This window comes from Ammospiza caudacuta, chromosome 6, assembly GCF_027887145.1.
Source record: "Ammospiza caudacuta isolate bAmmCau1 chromosome 6, bAmmCau1.pri, whole genome shotgun sequence".
NCBI classification, from domain to species: Eukaryota; Metazoa; Chordata; class Aves; order Passeriformes; family Passerellidae; genus Ammospiza; species Ammospiza caudacuta.
In genome coordinates, this window is record NC_080598.1 from 43,159,782 (window position 1) to 43,183,225 (window position 23,444).

At 54.9% G+C, this 23,444-nt stretch overlaps 1 protein-coding gene across 1 annotated transcript; it reads left to right on the plus strand.

Annotated features, from left to right (window-relative positions):
- Nucleotides 1–19,962: 19,962 nt before the first annotated feature.
- FOS (Fos proto-oncogene, AP-1 transcription factor subunit) lies at nucleotides 19,963–22,610 on the plus strand. The gene is made up of 4 exons (XM_058806578.1): nucleotides 19,963–20,236; nucleotides 20,632–20,880; nucleotides 20,985–21,092; nucleotides 21,213–22,610. Exons 1-4 carry the CDS (start codon nucleotides 20,096–20,098, stop codon nucleotides 21,825–21,827), a joined length of 1,113 nt encoding a protein of 370 aa, XP_058662561.1. The 5' UTR covers nucleotides 19,963–20,095; the 3' UTR covers nucleotides 21,828–22,610.
- Nucleotides 22,611–23,444: the final 834 nt, after the last annotated feature.

Consider the following 23,444-nt stretch of genomic DNA (forward strand, 5'->3'; position numbering starts at 1 on the left):
AATGCTTTACGATGCTAATCAGTGTTTTTACTAAGCATGCAAAATTATCCATCCACCACTTCTAGAAAGTGCAAGGCCATTCCTTTTAAGGGTCTATATTTGAACGCATTGCTGGGATATAACTCTCACAGTCATCATTGTGATCACAATCCAGATAGAGATGCTATTCAACCAACTAAAAATAAATCAGTGGCTAAACAGCCATAGAACAGCATTGCACTGCTTTGTCTCTCCTGTAATCTGTCCCAGAGATGACATGTACTGTGTGCTGGCCATATAGCTAAAATATATAGCATTTGGGTAAGAGGCATGGAACAAAACAACTTTAGATAGTCAGAATCATTCAGAGTTGAATCCTTTGAGGAGATGAACTACTGTTACAGTATATTTATATGTATCTGCTTCCATTTCACCAAGTGACTAAAGTTACTCCTACAAAGTACTTCAAAATCCTTCATGGATGTGAATTGCTTGAAATCAACTGTATGAGGCTCAACCTAAATGATGAGTTCATTTAGGGAAACAAAATGTCCTTCATCAAAGACAGCCCAGATTCAATCACAAACAAACCACTTTGAGGAAGCGAGCATTCATGATTCTTCTCTCATCTCTCCCCAGAGCATTTCCTGCTGCCAGACAGGTTTTCAACTTTTAAGCAATAGCCTGACAGCCCTCCCATCTTTTTGAGGAAACCTCCCACTTCACTTCCCAGCAACTTTCACCTACTGCCCTCCTGGAGTTCAAGGGAGGCCCATATCGCCTTCCATTCCCAATGGATGGCTCCAGGCAAAGCCCTGCTTCTCCCACAGCCCCAGCAGCTTGAACCATGTCCAGCAGAGGCCTGCTGGCCTTTCCTACTCACCAGCAACACTGTTGGGATTAACTTTTCCAGCAAACACCAATACAGAGTTCACCTAGAAACGCCCAACCTCTGCAAGAAGCAGCTAGCTTGTTACCTCCTCTCAAGTGCCAGCCCTGTCCTCCTCTGACCTTTGTGATAAACATGCCTCTGCTCAGGGAGGGTAACAAATTACTGTTTGCACAGGCTTTCAAGAATCTCTACAAAAGAGGTTTTGTTACCTAAGCCACAACTGTAAAAAAATAGAAGCTTGAGGTATTGTCTTGTCTCAATAGGCAAATTCTCCAGTGTTAAGTCATACCATTATTTTTCTTTCAGTTGTGAATCACAGTGCAGGCTCAAAACAAGACACAAGAGAGTACATTTTATGTTTGGGGCGTGACTTTATAGTTACTTTTTCTTAAAAGACCGTAGCTGAGATCCATCTGATTAAATGCATATCTCTGCATCTCATGGGCATTGGGGGCTGCATTCCCTTTCCAAGCAATGGGGAGAAATAAGTTATTCTAGAGAGGTCTCCTCATCCTGAACCAGACATCTAAATCTGGTTAGATAAATCTCACTCCAGGTTTCTTCAAACTGAATTTATGCTAAAATCAAGGTCTAATCAGCAGTTACCTTGTGTAGTGATGCTCTGCATGAGTCTGACTGTGCTGTCAGGCACACAGCTGTCCTTGCCCAGTGTACAGCATCTTAAATAACAGCTGCTTGGCCAGGTCCACCTCCATGCAGCTCAGCTCCAGCCCTCACTCACCTCGTCCCTACCAACTGATGGGGATCCCCAGGGCACTCAGACCAGCTCCTCCACTGTCCTCTCTCTGATAAAGGCTGCAGGTGGATATGGCATAGGGCAATGGAGAAGTCCACAGCAGAAGGACAGGATATATTTGCTCCAGCATCAAACAACTCTGAGTTAGACCTAGGCTCTCAGAAGAAGACTTACTATCCTTTTTAAAACATACACTCATTTTTATAAATCTGAATCTTTCTGCCAGCCATATAAATTTCAATGCGTTTTAATATTGCTGAACTCTTTAATCAGATGCTTTCCTGAGGTGCTGGCCAATGTCTGTAAAGGTATTTCCTTAGAATCAGTTTCAGATTTTGATGACTGCGATCCTGTCACAGAACCTATCCTCCAGTTGTACCTGATGGGAACATGGTTGATTTCACTCTCAAGAAAGGTGTCTGCCTAAGCTGCGAGGAGACAGCAACTGAGGGAAATAGATGAGGAAATGTACCAGATTAGCTACCAGGAAAGGCTTGAGTATCAGTGTGTCTAAGGGCAACTCTTCCAAATGATTCCCAGCTAAGACAAGCTGTGACTTCAGTGGTATTTTTAAAAGAAAAATTCTGAACTGAATTCTTAATGTAACCATCCAGAGAGACTTTCACATGTCAAAAGTAATGTGAAAAATATTCAGGAATTAAAAAAGTAAATACTCTTGTGTAGGCTTTGCACATGATAGCAAGAAGCTTTTATTGTGTAGGAAGCCTGAAGTCTTTTTATTATTCTATGACAGTGATGATTAAATGTTGAAACATTTTGTTACTGGAGGCTGTATTTCTTCAAGGGCTAATTTTAATTATTTTTTAACTTTTCAGATATTTAACATTTTTATCTGTCTGTTCCTAGATCTTTCCTTCTTATACATAGAGAGTAAGTGCAAGAACACTGGGGAGGAAATACCAAGACAATAGAGTTGGAATTTCTAATTTGAAATACAAGACTAATCTCAGCTGTAGCTATGGAGCCATGATTTCTGAATTATATTATCCTCATATCACCTGATAAGAATAAAAAAAGGACATCTATGCACAGTAATGATATCTATTTCAAAGATATCTTCATGCTAGATTTAATGGAGAGTATCAAGCTATGTTCCCCACTGAAGAGAATGCTTAGTGAATTCTTCCAGACTCACATATTTTTTTCAGCTCAGAACAACCTTGCTGATTATTTGAAGATTAGCATGAAGAACATTCCTTCCTGCAGCTCATCAGAATGGCCAGCACCTAGCAAAAGCCATGATGAATATGAGTTCTTGTATATCGACAGCAGTGCAGCTGAATGCTGCTCAAGTCACCAGTTCTTGGGAGGAGGCTTGGCAGCAAAGGCAGCAGTTAGATGGGATGTTTATTGGATGTCTTCCACCAGCTGCACTGCGTGGTAGCTTGACTGTTGGATTATAAATATTTCCCCTTGTGAAAAAGGGAAGTTGGCTGGATGAACACTGATTCAGCAGGACATATTCATAGCCTCGACAGAGATTGGTGTGTAAGAAAGCAGGAATGGGAAGCATCGAATTAGGCCTGGGAAGTCCCCTCTCTCCAGAGGCACATGAGCAGAGCACTTATCTCTGGAAACTAGTCAGCATGGCACGTGGGCAATAGGAATATTAATAGCTCCTCTAGAGCAAGATTTCTGGGGGCAGGATGGCTCACCCAAACCACAGCCTCCGTGGCCACTTGGTGCAGATGGGCAACTTCTGCATTGAGGAGTTCCTTCTGCAAAGGCAGAGTGAGCTGCTGGGCTGGGAGGGGGGGCAGGAGGCGCCCCAAAACCCAGGGAAGAGGTACTTTGGAGATAGTGCTTTGCTCACTGTTGAACAAGGCACTGAGTCACCCCTAAGCACTGTACCCAAGGCCGCTGGGCCATGGGAGCCTTGCCAGCGTGGCTGTCTCAGTGAGCACCAAAGCCCTGGCTGGCCATTGCAATGTCTGATACAGACAGTATCAGGTGACAGGCCCTTTGGAGAGCTGCACAAGGAGGGCATTCTGGCTGGAGGGAATGGAAAAACACACAGTGAAGATGGATAGGATGTGTAATCACAGGTTCTCATCCATGCTGCAGCATGGCTATGAAGACTGATGAGGACCAATTGGTAAGAGCAAAGTGGAAATTTCCTTTGCCCTGCAGAAGCCTTCCCCAGAGGTGTCAGAGTGCTGGGATAGCTCTGGAGTTTGTCTCAGTGCTGGCTTTGTGCTCTGACTCACCAGGGCAATTCTGGAGCAGGGGGTTTTCCAGGAGGCAGGGGCTGAAATCCCCAGGGATGTTGGTCTAGACAGAGTGCTCTTCCCTTTGACCTCATTGAGGGCCTCAGCTTCCTCTTTATGCAAGTAACACCAGCTGCCAGGACAGGTTATTTTGAGCTACAGAACAGTTATGAAAGAGGAATATGCTGAGAGTTTGAGGAAAAAGATGCTCCTGTTATAAGTATCCTTTTCAGACCACAGTTGTGCCAGGATACTCATCGCTGCTTCTCACAGGAAACAATTTTTATTCCTGACATCTAAAGAGACTTTAACAGCCTGAGAATGGCTCTTTGCCTGACACTGGGCAAGAGCTGTAGAATGATCTCCATTTCCCCCAGGATAATCAGAGGGAAATCCCAGTCATTAAGTCTTCTGTCAAGTGTTGACGTAAGAGGGATTGCAAATGAATCCTGCTTCCCATTCATCTCATCCCAGCAGAGATCCCGCTAGTAAAACCCGTCCTCCAACAGCCTCGGGGAAATCCCAGACCATATCACAATGCTCTCCTGCCTTTTCCTGCAGCAAATACACCCTGATATTTCATGTGCATGTGTTACATCTTCCAATCCTCAAGAGCTGCTTTGTAAGAGAAGGCACAGGCAAGGTGTGAGTGCAGTGGAAGCACAAAAGATTTAGAATATTCTGGGCCATGGAGATGTGTGACCCTCTCTCCCTTTCCCAGCAGCTGGTCCCTGGCTGCCTCACCTGCCTTAGGTGTCTCATAACTCTTCAGCAACAGCCAGCCTGGCCTGAGCAGGGCTGACTTGTGGCTTGTGGGGAAAGGACAGGTTTTGTGGCCCCTTCTGGCCTGTCCCATCCTTTCCACTTCTGTATACTCTGCTCTCTCAGAGGCTTTCTGCTACAAATCCACAATTTAAGTGGAGTCAAAGAACCTGGCAACCTGGGCAGCCAGAAGATGAATGAATGCCCCCTGCCCCTGGCAGGAAGCACCAGGAGCTCTGCCTGCGCGTGGGATGGGCAGTAGGATTAGCATCACAGGGGTGTGAGGCTGCACTGAGTTGTGCATTGAGGAGTTTGTGGCTGGGAGAGTCACCCAGACCTTGGTACCAACCCAGGGAAGCTGGATTTTGCTGTACAGCCCTTTGATTGCCAAACACACTTTCTGAACTGCCTCACTGAATACACAACACCAGTCTGTGCCACTCCAGCCACTCCATACCCCATTGCATTGTCATGGGCCAAAGGAGAAAAAGATAACAGAAGACATGAGGGACACACCAGGTCTTCCGCACTTTATGGTTGACATTTGGATTGCAGCAAGGCAATTCCTCAGAAACCAGAGATAACAGTCATCAGTGGACACTCAGCAAACAATTTCCCCAAGGATACACAAGCAACTTCCAGCTGGCCTTGCCAGGCTGAGGGCAGGACTGAGTGAGCAGGGACATCACCATGTGACATGGATATTCCTTCTCTTATCCAGCCACTTCATTCCTGTTGAGCTTTCACCTCCAGGAACTCATGGAGAAGATGAACAGACTTCATTTGTTCTGAGTGGTTTGGGGTTTGGGTTTTTTTGAGCCCAGCATGAGGAACTGCTCCTGTGGCTGCCCTACTCACCTCTTGCTATGCTGATATATATATATATATATATATATATATATATATATATATATATATATATATCAGTGATTCCTGTCTCCAGGATCTGTCTGGGATCCGAGCCATCTCTCCAAAAGGAGATGTATTCAGAGCACGGTCATACGACAGAGGTAGAGGGAGAAGGTGGCATGGGTCCAGGGGACACAGCATATATTACCTTCACAAGTAGGCACATGCCCCTCAGGGTAGGAGAAGAGTTTTTGTCTTTTGTTGTTGCTGTTGTTTTTCCATAAATAATGAAAAACACAGCCATTTTTTCCAGGGCTCTTCTCATCTTTAGTGTATGACATTGCATTAACTTGCTCCCCTTCACAAGTCTTCAACATGTCAGTTAAATGAGGATGGAGAATATTAGCCCCAGAATTCAGGATGGGACACCAAAGCCCCCATACAGACACACAGACATCAGGTAAAGTTGTGCCCAAAGTCACAGACAAGAGCAATGTCACAGAATAACAGATTACCACATTCCTCTGTTCAGACTGGTAAACCAGGCAAAAAATATCAAAGCCAATACATCCAAAAGAGAAGTTAGACACCTTCATCTATGTGTGCTTTGGACAATGACACTATTACTTTTACCTAGTAATCAGGAGCTTTGAGCAACTGAGATTTCTCATGTCAGCAGGGAAATTCTCAGACCTAATCTATGTGTCTGTACAGGAGTGTGAGTGACTGTTTTCCAGCTTCTTTCCAGGCTTTTCTCCTGGCTTTATTTCCCTGTTCTTTTTTCTTTCTTAAAAAGATCTGAGTCTCCACACAGTGTTTTCCGAGGCAGCTTTTCCCCTCTTTTCAGTACTACACAGCCTATGGCTCTACCAGGTTGCAAAGTCAGCAGACAAGGGGACCTGGCCAGTTCTGCAGGTCACCTCCCAGGGGACAGCAGCAGCTCCACGTTCCAGCCCACAGAAACAAGTTTGCTAGAAAGTTCTGGCAGAAGTATTCCTATTCCAGTACTCCTCTGCTTGGGAGTTTGGCCTCAGACACGGTGAATCCAGAGCCTCCAGAGAAGCCCTGCTCCGCCTCCGGTGGTGTCCACGCTGGAAAAGCGGGGGTCAGCGCAGCGCTGAAGGCCAGCTTGCGTGAGAGCGCTCAGCCTGCGTTCCCCAAAGGCAGCGATGAGGCATGGAGCCGTCCCCGTGAGCCTTCGGCAGCCGTGCTCCCCCCTACCGCCTCCTCTTCCACACATCCATCCCCTGCGGCCATACACCAGCCTTGCTGACAGATCTTACTTGAAAGCTCTGGCAGGCTGTGCCACTAATGGCAGAGCCCTGAGCCGGCTCCCTCCGTCTCCCTGGAGTCCCTGCGCAGACGTAGGTGCACGTCACGGCCTGCTCTAATTTTATCCGTGTTTGATGGAAGAGACGAACTGAGCAGCAGGGAGGCAGCTATTTTGGTTTTCTCTGTGGCGGTGGGTTATATAAAGCATCTTGCCATGACCCGCGTCGCTTGGGAGCTGCTTTGCTTTCAAACCCGAGGCTCGGAGGCTCGCTGCCGGCAGCCGAGACCTGCGTGCGGCTGCGTGGGCCAGGTGTGCCGAGCGTGTGCCGTGTGTGCCGTGTGTGAGTGCGTACGGAGACGGAGAGAGTGCCAACGAGATTCAGGGGCGACCATCTATAGGGAGAGCCTGGCTCTCCTCCTTGCCGTGCGGTGTGGCACACACCCAGGGCTTTCACCGTTCCAGCGCCAGCATTTTCACACGTGCTCCCCCGGCAGCGCAGCGGGCACAAGCGGCTGCAGGCTGCCCGCGGTGGGCACGCTCTGGCCGCAGAGCACCGCCGCTCTCATCTCTCCCGGGCAAGAGGAGCGGCTCCATTAGGTGGCAGCAGCTGCAGCAGCCACAGCAGGAGGAAGCTGCTCTCCCGGTGGAACCTGTGCGGGTGTGCAGGAGGCCCCCGGGGCCGCAGAGGTGCCTGGCACAGCCAGGCAAGCACTGGCACTGGGTGCTGGGCAGCTTGTTACCATGGGATGCAGGAGATGTGGGCGGCTCGTGCCCTAGCTACCTGTGGTTCCTGGTACTCGGGGATACCTCTGTCTGACTCTGGCCGAGGCGCTGTGCCGCCCGGGGGCTGCCCCCCCGCACGTAAGGCACTACGCGGTGAGCAGCCGCTGGATGCGGCCCCATGCTAGCTGAGCACAGCGCCCAGCCTCGGCGATGGCCATTCCCCAGCCGCAGCGAGCGGAGGCTTTAGGCAGGGCTACTCGCCCCTGTGGGCTGTGGCTCCTCCACGCCTGGCCCTCGCGGGTGGTGCATTCGTCAGAGATGCTCCGGTGCTTGGTCCCAGGCTAGTGAGGCAGGGCAGCAAGCTTTGGGCTTGCCGGCTTGGGAATTTTTGGCAAGAGGCGGCATGACCAGGACTCCTTTCTGCGTCTGACATTGGAAGAGTCTGCCAACATATGGGCAAGGTGTTAGAGCCCACTGCCCACTGGGAGTTTTGAGGAATGTCTCTTGCTTTTGTTTCTTGTATAAGCAAGCAAATTTAATAGCACAAGCTAAAGTAATTAGGACGTGTCACGATGTTGATTGGCACCTCCCTGCTTCTCTGGTCTCTGGGTGCTGCTTACTCTGTGCTCAGCTCTCCTGCTGACTCATGTCAAAGCCGCCTTCTCCCTAATGACCAGGGGTCAGGCTAGGACCCAGCCTGCTCCGTGGCTCTCCTCGCTCCCACGCAGTTCCCGCTGGGCCTCCCGCCGTGGCACCGGCAGGACGCACCCACTTCCTAAAGAGTCACCTCCTGGGAACACCGCCGAGCCTCTGCGGCAGCCACGGCATCCGACTCCCTCCCCCTCCGGGCATGTGCCTGCCTGAATGCCCATACCTTCTGTCTGGCTGCTCCCGAGGCACTGCTGGGCCAGGGATAACCCGCAGGACAAGGGGGCTGTGGTCCATGTGCAACCACCACCCACCCGCCCAATCTGCAACAGGCTGGAGTGGGAGAACTACATCCTTGGGGTGTTCCCAACAGGACCCATATCTGTCTTCCTCATGCATCCCCCACTGGCGCCAGGAGCCCCAGCCCCCTCAGCACACCACCGCATCCCCTGTGCTGGCATGATCCCCGGGGAAAGCGGCGGGCGCAAAAGGCATGCCGGAGGAGGGCCGGGTGTGCGTGCAGGAGCGTGCATTTGTGCACGTCAGGGAGAAGGAAGCGGGGTTGTGAGCGCTGGAGGCGTTGTGAGCGCCAGGCACAGGCTGACAGGCAAGGGCTGCCGCTCCCGTAGGAAGATAAACTGTTTCACAACAGTCACGATCGCAGTGAGTAGTTCACTCCAGAGTGCTCCTTCTTGCTAGGGAGGGAGAGGATAATCAGAGCCGAGAGGAGGAGTGTAGGATGTGAGGGAGCATCCCAAAGATTATGTGAGTGTGTGTGGAGGGAGAGTATTTGTGTGGAGAGAGCAGCAGCCCTGTAAGACCCTACACACGGGGTGCGGACACAGGAGAGGAGTAATGCTGTTGCACAGTAATGCAGTAATGCAGCCCCCTCAATACTGATGTGGAATGCTGCCCGGGGGCAGAGGTCACTAAACCTGCCAGAACTGGCACCAGAGCAAACAAGAAACGCACGAAGAAACTAAAATACTTCAGGGAGTGAAAATATTGCAGACTTGGAATATACTGAAATGGGAGAGCAGCCAACTAGCCTCCTATGAGTTCTGCAGAGAAGTGCAAATATATTCAAATATTGTGTGAAAGGACAAGTCCTCCTGCAGGAGCTCAGATCCATCTCTCCTTTCCTAGTGCAGCAATTCAGTGAAGATGAGTCTCAGGCTTGAACTCAGAGACTCTGCTGATAACTGGAGCCCTGTTAGCTTGAAGTTGCCTCTGTGGCCATGCTTACCCTTTTTTGGTGCTGAGGCTGTTTGAAGTGGTGTAAGCAATACCAATTCCACAGAGCTCACTCAGATCCTCCCTGTTGTGCCAGCACAACACTATACACAACTGCCTGGCAAACCAGACCCAGGAGCTGTTCTGGCAGAGAAGCCATCATCTTTTGTCTTTCTGGGGTTAGTTGTCTTCCAGCACAGCTCACTGCGAGGCTCCTGAGCAGCACCGGGCACCCCGGCTTGGCTCGGAAGGTGCTGGCTGTGCCTCCCAGATTTGAATCAGCTGATATGGAGGGAGTGGGGTGGCTGCCAGCACCACACCCTGTGTCGTGCCAGCACAGGCGAGTGCCCATCCACCCAAGTTGCAGCTCTGCAGCAATGCACACCGAGCTGTCGTGGGCTGGCTTTTCCCACTCTTCCTGGCATGGGACCATGGGAGCCTTCTCCATGCACTGGCTGACTCTTGACTCTGCTCTCAATCACTTCACCATGATAAAATGGCAGAGGACAGATTGACAAAAAACAGCAAAGAGTTTTCTCTTGGGCTAGCAAAAGAGGGCAACTTACCACACCACAGCTGAGAACTGGACCTGGCAAGGAATGGGAATGAGGTCCCCCAGTGGTGAAGGTACCCTGACAGTTCAGCCCATGGCAAGCCCGAGCAGCAGGCAGCCTGAGCTGACCTTCAACCTGCTGAAATAAAGTGTTCTGTTTCCATCCAGGTCAGCTCTCTGAACTGGCTTGCCACAGGTCTACATGCTCCTATGTCTACTGCAAAGAAATGAAACATGTGACTTGAGCAGGAGGGGACTAGGAGCACCGCAGGGCTACATTGCCCCCCCCCCCCCCACCTTCCATCTCTGGTGTCCAGCTGCTTGCTCTTGTCCCACAGCATCACTGAGCTGGGCCTGCGTGACACAGGACAGGAGAGATTTGGGATGGAGCAGCAGGAACAGGGTTGGGCAGACGCACTTCTGGATGTTGAACTCTGTCCTCTGCACTGCCGGTCCTTCCCTGTCCTCTGCCCCACTGCTCCCTCCCTTTCTGCAGGTGAGGCCCCATAGCAGACAGGGTGGCAACCCAGTAGCAGCCCTGGCTGGCAGGACAGGGCGCACTGAAAATAGCCCAGTTGGCCAGTTGATCGAGATGAGGCATGCGCAAATGAGAACACTGGGCTAATTGGTGTCTGTGACTCCCTGCAGCCCAGGAGCTGCAAGTGCCTGTGCTAGCAGCCCTGCTGCGTGTGCCCTGGGATGGGATGGGGCCAGAGGGCTGACAGCCTGTTTTGGGACAAGGGGAGCAGCAAGAATAATTGGTGTAATTAGTGGCATCTCTCCTTTCTCGTGTTAACGTGAAACACGGAGGAGAAGCCCTCATGCCATAGGCACCAGCTGCCTGGATGCATCAGACGCATCCCCCGTGTGTGTCAGTGGCAGGCAGCGCCCGCGGCAAAGGCTGTGGGACATGTCCTGGCGGGACATCCCTCCAGCCCTGGCGACCAGTGACTTTGGACATGCTCTGCTCTGCGGCCCCGAACCCCAGGCGTGATCCCCGCCTTTGGCCACCTACCCACACTTTCCCACACGGCCAGCGGTCTCCGGGAGCAGTTGACCGGCTCCCCCCGGAATGCGGAACGCTGCCGTGACCGTGCGGAAAGCCTCTTCTCACGCCCGCTGATTACCTCCCCAAACACCGGCACTTCAGGCTTGCCCTTGAGAAGCAAACACTAATTTCAGCCGCGCCCTTTCCTGCCCCGGGGCTGCAGGGCGAGGGTATCCACAGCGTACGCCGTGTTCCCCACCGAGGGGTGTGGGACAGGAACCAGCCCTCGTAAAATCGCCCGGATTGAACCTGCTGCCCTCAGCCTGCCAAACTAAACAGAGCTGATGTAAAGCCAAGAGCAATGACAAGAGCCTGGCTGCTGGCGAGGGTTGGGCAAGCAGCTGGTTTCCAGTTTGCTGGCCTCAGCAGATGGCGGCGGCGGGAACAGTCGCTGGGAGTTCCCACCCCGCAGGCACCCGGCTCAGCGGCCGAGGCCGGGGCGGCCCCAAGGTTCCCTCCTCTCCCGTCTGCCAGCAGCTCCTGCGCAACCCCACTGCAAAGACAGCTTTTGGGATTTCAAGGAGCCACCCAGCCGGCCCTAGCACGGGGAAACCGGGGATGCCGGTGGGTGGGTCCCTCCGCCAGCGGCCTCTCCATGGGGTGTTTCACCTAGCAGGGCTCTAGCCGCCACGCATTTTAAGGGAGGAAGCTGATGTCAGAGAGAAAGACGCCCAAAGGAACACCCAAAGACCGGCTGCCGGAAACAATGCACCGGGAACAGGGCTCTCTGGAGCAGCCCCTGCTGCCCCGGAATGCAGGGAGAGCATTTGCTCTGTTTCGCCTCTGCCGGGCACCCCCGCTGCTTGGTGACAAGAGTGTAGATGGCACTGAACAGTCTGCTGAGCAACTTTGGCAGAGCAGGCTTTTCAGACGATGCTGCTGGCAAAGGATGCTGAGGGATCAGGCCACTCTTCAAGAGATGGACCAGAAAACACTGCAACGTCTGTGATTCACTTCTTAGTTTCTTTCCACTTGTTCCAAGGCTAGATTTCTCAGGTTTGCTGGACATTCACTTTATATCCACACTGCACTCAGCAAGCTGGATGATGGGCACAGCAGACCTGTTCACATGTGCTGGGGGTGCTCAGCCAGTACCTGCAGCAGGGCAGGAGCTCATGTGCACATCCATCCATCCATCCATCCATCCATCCATCCATCCATCCATCCATCCATCCATCCATCCATCCATCCATCCATCCATCCATCCATCCATCCGACTCTCCCAGCTCCGGGCTCTTCCTGCAGCTGGGCTGTTCGCATTGCCAGCCAGGCTCCTCAGTGCAGAGGGCTGCACCGCTGTTCCCAGTTAAAAATAAACCCACCTTCTCAGCGGCATTAATTTTAATCCCGGGCCCATCTCCCTGCTCAGGTTACCAGCCCGCGCCCTCCCGGCGCACGGAGGAGGGGCGCCCAGCCGCCCGTGGGGCTGCCGGCTGGAGGGACCTATGCTAACCCACAGCCCACACCGCTGCCTCCTGCCCGCGGGGAACCCCGGCCTGCGGGGCTGCCCGGGCCCGGCCGGGCCGCGGTGCCCCGGCGGCAGCCGCGTGGGCAGGAGCCGGCGGGGGGGCCGGGGCCGCCGCAGGCCCCGCCCGGCCGGGCCGCCGCCTCCCAAACAAACAACAGCCGCTCCCGCTGCCGTGGCGACCGCGCCCCGCCCGCCGCCCGGCCCCGCCCCTCCCGCGCGGCTGACGCGCGCTCCGGCGGGGGGGTGGGAGGGGGAGGCGATGACGTCACCATTCCGTTTCCACGGGAACCACGCGCCGACGTCACGGGTTTGTGTGTTGTCAACGTCCCGCCGTCTCCCGGGCAACGTCAGGCGCCGGGCCCGGCCCCGGCAACAGCGCCGCGATTGGCCGGAGGGAGGCGGGGCGGGGCCCGCGCGAGCCGAGACCGCCCCCTCGTCGGGCCGCGCCTGGAACCGGGCCGCGCCTGGGGTGGGCCCGGGAGCGGGGGGCCCCCGGCCACAGAACGGACTGCCGGGGCTCAAACCGGGGTGGAAATCAGGCACCACGGCCTCTCGCTCAGCTCCCCTCTCTCCCTGCCATCCTAGTGAAATGGGGAGGAGGCAAACTTGTAGGTTGAGATAAGAACAGTATAATAATTGAAAACAAAGTTACATGCTATAATCATGCCAAATAATGATAGTAAAAGGGAAAGGAGGTAAAACCAAACAAATGATGCACAATATGAATGCTCACCACCTGCTGGCCAGTGCCAGACCCCAGCACATAACAGTGTTTTGTGTCTCTCTGGGGTTGCCAGGTTGGCACCATTGCTTTTTACAATATTTTACTGGTTTTTCTGGATTCCGCACTTGTCTGGGGGTAAGGTGCAAACACATTTGGTGTGTCCACTGCCCTGTGTACTTGCTCATACAGTCCCACGCCCACTGCTGCCACTCTGAACCTGCCAGCTGTCCGGGTGGGGAGATCTGGGAGCCTGGCTGGGATGTTGACTTCAGCAAGCACCCCAAAACTCCAGTGTCTAGTCCAGGTGGGCCTGGCAGCCTGGAGGAGTCCTGCACAGCTGTGCATGGCAGGAGGGAGACACTGGGCCCTGTGGGGGTGCTGTGTGCTGGGTGGGGCCCACGGTGCCCCATTTCAGCCGCAAGAGCCCGAACTCACAGCTCTGTAGTCCAGTTCCTCTCCAGCACCAGGCCATCTCCAGCTCCCTGGGAAATGCTGGGTTTGCTTGGAGAAGGCAGGAGGGAACCCCTGACTAGAGGAACTGGGGACAGAGACCCCTCTGGGCTACCTTACTGGGGAGCACAGGGCGCCTTTCTCTCCAGGCTGGTGCCTGCCCACATCTGCACTGGCACTCGGTGCCCAGGGAGGCCAGCACCGTCCACTGGTATCTCACATGGGCGAGAGGTGCCAGTTTTGCAGCCCGCTGAGCTCTACTGAGATCCTAAAGCAAACAGTGACAAAGCAAGTTAACCTGACCCCACTGGCTTGGCAGTTGTGCCCCTGGCAGCCAGGCTCCTGGCAGGAAAGTACAGAGGACAGGTTCTCCATGTGCAATCACCAAGTCAAACAGTCCCAAACTGGACTGCTGTGCCCCTTCTGTGAAAGGTCCTTGAGTTTCCAGGCCTAGATTCTCCGGCATGTTTATTATTGTCTACATGTTTAATATGTGACCTTGACAGCGAAGAAAATGGACAATCTCTTCAGAGTCTGGTATGGGCCTGGATGATGGCAAGAGCTTTTCTCAGCTCGGGATGAGCTGTGAGCTGCTAGCAATGAGCACAAGAGACTCTCCTCCAGACCCTGTTCACTGTGCAGAGGTGGAGCAGAGCACACAGATGATCTGTCAATGCCCTACTCCCGGGTCTCTCTGCACAGGCATATGCTTAACTCTGGCTGTGCAGATACTTAGGAACGAGTTAACACAAAAGATGTTTCCTCTTCCAGCAGCTATCCCCTGCCAAACCAAATTGCTTGGCAGATCTGAATGCATGGGGAAGATCAAAGCCTCGGGGCTGGGCTGGCAGTGCTCTGCACTGTTTACATGTTTATGTATTCATGGCACTGTTAACCCCAGACGATTTAATAATACTGAATTTTGTATTTGTTACATTTCTTAAATACCATCTAAGGAACCTCAGCTTCCTGGGGTATTCCCAATGTTTGTTCCTAGGGCAGAGAAGGCCAACTCACCACATAGCCATACCTTATTATTTATTCTCTTTCTCCATTCCTGGGGTCTCCATTCCTGCAGTGACAGCATCTTTGCACTGAGCTGACTGCTCCCTTTGGCTCTGCCTGTTCAGTCAGAGGCACGGCTCAGTTGGAGAAGGGTGCAAACACCTCACTTCAAGTCTTGCCATTTCCTTTCAGCAGCAGCAACTGAATGTGACTTGCCAGTGGGCCAGGGCAGGCTGAGTCTCTGTGAGTCCCTGTGACAGCCCCGTCACTACAAGAGTTAAGGACTCAAAGAGAGAGATCTTACTTGTGTTCATGACTGTCCTCCAGGGCAGCCAGCCCACCTGGCATGCCGGCGTCTGACTCTCAATGGCACAGGAGAAAGGTGACCTGGGGACTATCTCCAGTGAAGCAGGGTTGTTTCTCCAGGCAGTGACAAAGGCTCAGTGTGTCTTTCTTCCTCCCAGACTATCCTTTGCGATCCTTTGTCTATCCTGAGTTGCCTTGAGCCTTTTTTTTCCCCAGAGCATTCCCCAGTCACAACTAGAAGGTTTCTTTCGGTCCTTTGCTAAACAATCTTCAACATCCTGCCCCTTCACTTCAGCTGCTTTGTTCTCCATCTGTAACAAAATCTCCTTAGCTAAGCACAGTGGCATTTTCCTCCTTCTTCTCAGCACTTCCTCCTTTGCTACCTTTGACCCATTTTTACTCAAGAGCCACTACACCAATAGAGGAGCAGGACCCCTGCACCCCGGCCCCAGCACAAGCATCAGTATTGCTGCTCAGCCACACAGGAAAGAGATAGCTTGTGTAATGTGGCCATTCAGCTCCCACCTCCAGAAGGCTTTTGGACACAACAGGAAGCTCAAGCTTTCTCTTGATTGTGTGGGTTTTTATTGCAGGCATCTCGTGGGGTGCCATCAAGGAAATAAATCACAGTTGTGCTTGCCTTGTTTGGATCTTGTCTGATAATCAGAAAAGTCCTGCATCATCCTGTCTGTCACTGGGTTTGAACATGCTGCCTTTCACTGAGTGCATTTTCCTCTCCTCTCCTCCCAGCTGATCAGTGCCCAGGAACCATACCTGTGAGCATGCACAATGCCCTGGGATGGTCCTGTGGTGCTGCAGCTGGGAAGAGGCCAGCTTGGCCATGGTGTTCTGGCTTTGTTGCACTGCCATAACACACACGGCACATTGGTGGCGGCAGCAGCAGGAGTTTTGGTGTTTTATCTGGAGAACTTTGTGCTCAAATTACTCAGGGTTATGAACCCTGGCTCGTGGGGTGACGGCTGCCAGCCTGGCCTTGGGCAAGAGGGCGCAGAGGAAATGCTGCGATGGGCGAAGCTCTTTCACACCTGCTGGCTCTGAGCAGTGCATGGGTTCCTCAGCGTGGGCAGCAAGGTCCAGCTGTGCCTGGTGAGTTTGTATCCAGCACAGTGCAGGCAAAGAGCGGTGACAATGAGTGGGATGGCACAACAGCATCAGTCACAGTAATTGGCGGCCCATGGCACGCAGCTGTGCGACCACGAGATGCCGGGATGTCTCTGCTCGTGGTGTTTATTCTTTAGGATGTCCCCATCACACACCCAGCTGCTGTGATTATTAATTACTATTTATACTTTGCTTTGGGTATGCGCTGTACCTTTAAGACCAGCAGAGGTGGGAACCCTGCCCTCCTGGAGGCTCCCAGGCTGGGTGGGAGGGTGACAGGTGCAGTGAGTCTTGGGGGGAGTTCAGGACACTTGGATAACATACCATGAGCCCTTCCTCCACCCTTTGCTCCCCAGCCACATCAATAGAGGGGCCAGGCTCCCACCATTGGTTTTTCAATGCTCTTTTCTGCTTTTCCGTCCTGTTTTCTTTTAAGTCCTGCAGCCTCTGCCTGGCTTTAAAAGCCTCTCTGGGGCCAAGGGGAAGGATGGGATTCCTTGTGCTGGGAGTGAATGCATTGTGGGACACCAGGAGCAGTGGGTGTGCAGGTGTGTGTGGGGAGAATTTCACAAATGCCTCTGGATCTTGCCCATAAAATCTGTACTGCAACAGGTGCTCAGGTTATTGATCCTCTGTTAGTGTAGGCAGGATGCTTCGCCAAGCAGTGATGACTTCTCAGTGCAGGGAGCTATTAATGGTGTCACAGCAGTGCCCGATGCATGCCAGTTCTGCTGCTGAACTCTGGCTGTCTGGTCTCCTTCCCAATGACCCCAACAGTCCCTGTTTAGCTGGAAGCAGATGTCCATCACGTTGTATGTCTAGAGAGGGAATATGGAACCATGCTGCAGTCAGTGCTGCTGAAAGAGAGTGGGTTGAGGCAGTCACGTGACTGCCAAAGGGCTGTGTTGCTGGCATGAACTTTCCCCTGGTGCATGGCCAGATTTAGGCACAGCCATCTCTTGCCCCTGAAGTAGGTTTTGGCTGTGCAGTTGCACTGGCCCCCACACTTCATGTGCTTTTCTGCAGTGGTTTTGCAAGGCCAACCTGAGTTGCAAGCGTAGATGAAGGAGGGCTGTGAAAGTAGGGCCAAGTTCCAGTGTTGCACTCTGAGGTTTAGGATCTCACTGTTCTGCTGTAAGCCTCAGAGCTGCAAGCTTTCCCATCTCCCTGCTCGTTAGGAGGAAAAGTGAAGGCCAGTAAAGTGGAGGGGTTCTGTTGGTATGCAGGACAAGATCTTCATTGGATGGATGCTGTCCTTCTGCCCTGCCGGCACCATTGTGATGCCCAAGAAGGGCAGTGGGAATGGCCTCTTCTGTCTGGCCAGGCATCTGGGAAGAGCCATCTCCCTTCTGGTCACAGTCAGCAGCCACTTCCACCTCACTAGCATAGGACCCGGAGGTGCAGTGGGCTTGTCTGAAGCAAGGGAATAGTCCCTCATGTCCCTGCAGATGAGACCCCGTCAAGCACCATCAGAGTCTGGAAAAACCCTGCTGGCCCTGGTTGTACAGGTTTAATAATGTTGTAGTGTTCAACGAACTCATGGTCCACTCCACAGATCGCAGTAGTTTATGAGGGTCTAATGCCTCTTCCCATTCTCAGCTGGCAGGGGAGGTGAGGAACCTCCATCTGCCTGGCATGCTGGTGAGGGCAACCCTCTTGCCCAGGCAGGAGGGTTCATGCTCTGACTCTGTTTTGTCGCTGTGGTATCGCCTGCTTCCTTTTTTTGTTCTCACACATACTGTGGTAAAACGTGTGCACCCTGTGTTTGGAGCAAACAACAAACCCACGTCATGTGTTTTCGCTTTCTCTGTTTCGTTGCCTCCACGTGTTAGAGCTGTGCAGCATCCGTGCACTTTCCGTTTGGTACAAACAGATCATGCTTGGTCACCAGTGGAGATGGCAACAGGTGGTTTGCATGGGCACCACAAAAATATTGTAGGCTTTGGTGAGGTGGATTCCCCCCCTGATTTCCAGACACTTCTTTTGGGGAAGGTATTTTGGGTAGAGGAACTCTGGGGCAGTTTCTAGAGAGAAGGGCTAAACTGTGTTTTTCTGAAATGTGCCTGGCAAATGTCTGAGACTGGAAACTGTGTCAGAGGCTCTTGCCCATGCTGGGCACCGATGTGTCAACCTATGCCCTGTGGCTGCAGAGGTTTGGCCCTTTGCTCACTGCTGGCAGAGATGGCAGGGTTGTGGCTTTGCTAATTTGCTGGCAATGCCTCCTCTGGGCATTGCTGAGGGTCTCCTCACCTGCAGCCTGGGGCTGCCAAAGAGACCATGTTTGCCCCATTATTTCAGTAACTGGCGTGAGGGGAGTGCTGGCCGGGGCAAAGAGCCGGTGGCAGCACAGGAACCTAGGGTGGCAGATGCCTGCCCCGGGATGGACTGGCCCGCGGGCCAGCACTGAGCTGCTGAGAGCAGCACGGGCCCCCGCAGGTCCTTTCCCAGGGAGCGGCAGGGGCCGTGAGCTGCGGCAGTCCTTGGCTGTCCCCTCTGCTCTGACGGGCAGTTCAGAAATAGCAGCTGGCCCAGTTCTCCCGCCCCCGTGGCCCAGATCTCTAAGAACGGAGGTTGCTCGCGCAGCAACAGCAACAGCAGCAGCATCAAGCGCTGCATTTAGCCCATGAGCTCAAACAGAGGGAGCGGCTGCCAGCAGGATCCCAGCCGGGCTGGGTGACGCTCCTGCCTGGAGACTGCGCTGCAGGCTCTGTTTGTTGCTGTAAACACGCTCCCTGCTGCAGCTTCCCTGTTACTATCTATAGCCGCGATCTCTTGGCTCCCGTGCGAGGCGAGTCTGCGGTCTGGCTCCCACCTTAGCCTGACCTGAGCCAGGGCTGCCGACATCCCCGTCGTGGGTGGGTGTCTCCGGGCTTCGCTGCAACAAGGATCAAAACAAAACCCAAACTGGAGGAAAGGACGAGCCTCGCCCCTTTCTCTCCTCGTCGGTGGTTTCCCGGTGGCCTTTTGCCCATGCTCTTGGCGGCTATCCCAGTCGCCCCCCTGCGGCCCCTCAGGCTTCCGTGGCAGGGCTTCCCATCGCCCTGTGCCATTACCCTCACTCTCGATAATTACAAATACACATAATAGGGAAGTCAATAGTGACACATGAGCATAACGCGCTCCTCGCTGCAGGGACGGGTGTTAAGCTGAGCTTTCCCTGCCTGAGGCCCGCCGAGTACCTGTGCCCAGCTACGGGCAGACCCCGCTCAGTGCTGACGATGGGGCTTGACTTGCAGCGCAAAGCGCACCCCCGGCCCGCCGCGCCCCTTTTTCGCCGCCTTCCTTGGAGCACCTTGCTCCAAGGCTGCAAGGCCGTGCGGGGCCCCGCTGAGGCAGGGGATCACTTGAGGGCGGGACGGCGCCCCCGGGGAGAGGGTCACCTGCTACGGGACGGCATCCCCCATGGCAGTGCCCCCATGGCAGTGCCCCCATGGCAGTGCCCCCATGGCAGCGCCCCCACGGCAGCCCCCGCAGGGTCTCGCCAGGCGAGGGGGGGAGGGGGAGGGGCCGTCGCGTCCCGAACCGTCCCGTCCCGTCCCGCGCGCCGCCCGCCCGCCCGCCGCACTTGGCTGCAGCCTGGAGCGCTTCCCGTCAGTCACGCCCCCTCGCACAGGATGTATCCCATATAAGGATATCTGCGTCAGTGGGTTCCCGAGCCCGGCCGTACCACTCCGCGCGGGGGGGGAAGCTCCATGGCCGCTCCCTCCTGTTCTGCCCTGGGGCCCCTCCGCCCCTGCTGTCACCCCCTGCCCCGTGCCTTGCGTCTCTCCCGGGGGGGGCGGGGGCAGGCGGCGTGCGGGGCGGCCCCAGGGAGGCGCGGGGCGAGCGTGGGGCGGGCGGCCCCCCCCAAAGGCGCGGGTGGCGCGTTCCCTGTGACGTCGGCGGGAGGGGGTATAAAAGGGAGGCACGGCGCGGTACTCCAGCAGCTTAGGCAGCCCCGGCGGTGGAGCGGAGAGACGCGCGGCGCGGACCGGCACAGGGACGCACGCAGCCGACCCCTCCTCGCTTCATCCCCAAGGACGCTTCGCCACCGTCGCATCACTTCTCACTTTCGGCTTGCGCGCACCGAGCCGACATGATGTATCAGGGCTTCGCCGGAGAGTACGAGGCTTCGTCCTCCCGCTGCAGCAGCGCTTCCCCGGCCGGGGACAGCCTCACCTACTATCCCTCTCCGGCGGACTCCTTCTCGAGCATGGGCTCGCCTGTCAACCCGCAGGTGAGTTGCCGAGCGTGCCGGCTGCGCTCTTGGCCGGGGCAAGAGCGCTCAGGAGGGGACGGGAGTGGGTGGCGCGGGGCTGGCCGTGTCCGCGGAGGAGGTCAGGCTGGGGACTGGCATGGGGAGCGGCCCCGGTGCCGAGGTGGGGCGGTTGGGGGGTGCCGTAGCCTGGGCCGCGCTCTGCGGCGGGTGTGTAAAGCGGCTTCATTGATAAAACGCGAGTTCATTGAGGAGACTCCGGAGCAGCGTCTGCGTCAGCGCGGACGTCAGAGATATTTATAACAGGCCGCTCTCGTGTGGAGCCGGCGCTGGCAGCGCGGCGCCGCGGCCCCGGGGACGGCGGGGAGCGGCCCGGGCGCTCCGCTGAAGGCAGCCCCCCTTCCTCTGACCTACAGGACTTCTGCACCGACCTGGCCGCCTCCAGCGCCAGCTTTGTCCCTACGGTGACGGCTATCTCCACCAGCCCCGACCTGCAGTGGCTGGTGCAGCCCACTCTCATCTCTTCAGTGGCCCCCTCCCAGAGCCGCGGGCACCCCTACGGCGTCTCGGCGGCCGCCCCCACCACCTCCTACTCCCGCCCCGCAGTGCTGAAGGCGCCGGGCGGCCGCGGACAGAGCATCGGCCGCCGGGGCAAAGTTGAACAGGTGAGTGCGGATCGGAGTTGTTGCGGGGGACTGGGGAGACGCGCCGCCGGCGGGCTGCTCTGGCCGGGGGGCACCGGGACTGAGCTGTCTCTCTCTGCCCGCAGCTGTCCCCGGAGGAGGAGGAAAAGAGAAGGATCCGCCGGGAACGGAACAAAATGGCAGCGGCCAAGTGCCGCAACCGGCGGCGGGAGCTCACCGACACGCTGCAGGCGGTAAGTGCTGCCCGGGAGGTGGCGGGGGAAGAGGGAGTACCGGGGGCGGGGATGACAGGAGGAAGGGGACTCCAGCTGGGAGTGATGCCGGCCCTGGCTGACAGCCTGCTCTCTCTGCAGGAGACCGACCAGCTGGAGGAGGAGAAGTCCGCGCTGCAGGCGGAGATTGCTAACCTGCTGAAGGAGAAGGAGAAGCTGGAGTTTATCCTGGCGGCTCACCGGCCCGCCTGCAAGATGCCCGAGGAGTTGTGCTTCTCCGAGGAGCTGGCAGCTGCCAGCGCCGCTACCGCGCTGGACCTGGGCACCCCCAGCCCCCCCATGACCGAGGAGGCTGCCTTTGCTCTGCCGCTGATGCCTGAAGCGCCGCCGGCCGTGCCGCCCAAGGAGACCGGCAGCAGCGGGCTGGAGCTCAAGGCTGAGCCCTTCGACGAGCTGCTCTTCTCCACGGGGCCGCGGGAGGCCTCCCGCTCTGTGCCCGACATGGACCTGCCTGGGGCCTCCTTCTACCCGTCGGACTGGGAGTCGCTGACTGCCGGGACCAGCGGTGAGCTGGAGCCCCTCTGCACCCCTGTGGTGACCTGCACTCCGTGCCCCAGCACCTACACCTCCACCTTCGTCTTCACCTACCCCGAGGCAGAGGCCTTCCCCAGCTGCGCTGCCGCGCACCGGAAGGGCAGCAGCAGCAACGAGCCCTCGTCCGACTCCCTCAGCTCCCCCACCCTGCTGGCTTTGTGAAGGGCTCCAGCACTGACTGACCTGCTGGGCCCCCTCCCCTGCCCACGCACCCCCACGGACTTGCAGCTGTGCCCCATGGGGCTCCCCAGGCCTGGGGAGGGCCCTGCCACCGCCACCCCCTGTCTGGCCTGGCGCCCCGGGGCCTGGCAGAGCGTCATGCACCGAGGTCTCTTACCTCTTCAGAGATGTAGCAAATCGCATGGAGTTTGTCTTGTCCCCAGTGGCCCATCCATGAGAGCTGGTAGTCTGTAGCATGTCCCACATGGCTGGGTAGGTGACTCCCTCCCCTCCTTAGTATCACTAGCATTAACTAATTAATCTCTTGGTTTTAAATGATTGGAATTTAACCTGGTGCTGGGTATCTCCAACTCGTATCTAGTGCAGCTGATTAACAATAACTACTGTGTTCCTGGCAATATCGTGTTCTGATGACTTAGCAATGACCCATCTTATGTGGGGGGAAAGAGACTCTATTTTATTTTCTAGTAGGTAGATAAATAGCTATATCCATGTACTGTAGTTCTACATTGATGTTCATTGTAACTTTACTGATCATGCATTGTTGAGGTGGTCTGAATGTTCTGACATAAGTTTTCCATGAAAACGTTTTTATTGTGTTTTTAATTTATTTATTAAGACGGATTCTCAGATATTTATATTTTTATTTTATTTTTTTCTACCTTGAGGTCTTTTTTGACATGTGGAAAGTGAATTTGGATGAAACTTAAGCATTGTTTGCTTATTATTGTTCAGAGACATTGTCAATAAAAGCATTTAAGTTGACTGCTGGAGTTGTCCTTGTGTTACCATTCTCACTTGCTTCCTTGCGACCTCAAAGGGGTTCTCTAGCCTCTAATTTTGTCTGGGCTTTATAAACTGCAGACACCTGCAATCTGCCTGAGACTAAGGTACATAAGGGTGGTAATACCATTTAGGCCAGCCCTGTCCTTGTCCTGGTGCTAGTCAGGGCTGGCTGTGGTTACACCCATTCCGGCAGGCACCAAGGTCACTCCCCATGGCCTTTCCCAGCTGAGCTGTCTGGGTCTGGTCCCCTTCTGTGTCTGTGTGTCACCTGCTGTGCCCTTTCACCAGCTAGCTCAAGGTCTTGCTGGAAAGTGCTGAAAGGGCATCTCTAGGCTGGGCCCCACATGATCATTTCCATGCGCCTAACAGCTCAACTTCCTTGTCCCTGGATGTGGTCTGGTTCCTCTAGGAGCAGCTATGGCCTATCTTCTTTGGACATAAGGGGATGAGAAAGGCTTGTGCACTCCTTACTTTGGGGTGAGTGGTATAAAGGCAAACCACTGGCTCTTCAGTTTCTATTAAAGCCACCACAGTCCTTGAATGGACGAGTTATAGCAAATGGCACACACATTCTAGGAATGTGCTGCCTCCTTGGAGTCTCTGGAAATGTGGTCTCTCCTGCTGAGTCAGTTGAGAAAGGCTGCTACCCTCTGTAAGCTCTGCTGCTTGTGCAGTGAAATGTGCTCTGCTGGCAGGACAGCAGCTGGGCCAGGTTATCCCTGCTTGCAGAGCAGTGGTCTGCTCCCTCCCTAAAGGCTGCACATGAAGGGTCCCCTGAGAGTGGCAGGGCCTCCCTGACAGCTTCCAGCCCTG

Coding starts and splice junctions, on each gene's coding strand:
- FOS (XM_058806578.1), top strand. CDS start 20,096: ATGATGTATCAGGGCTTCGCCGGAGAGTACGAGGCTTCGTCCTCCCGC. Junction 20,237..20,631: donor GCTCGCCTGTCAACCCGCAG/GTGAGTTGCCGA, acceptor TCTGACCTACAG/GACTTCTGCACCGACCTGGC. Junction 20,881..20,984: donor GCCGGGGCAAAGTTGAACAG/GTGAGTGCGGAT, acceptor CTCTGCCCGCAG/CTGTCCCCGGAGGAGGAGGA.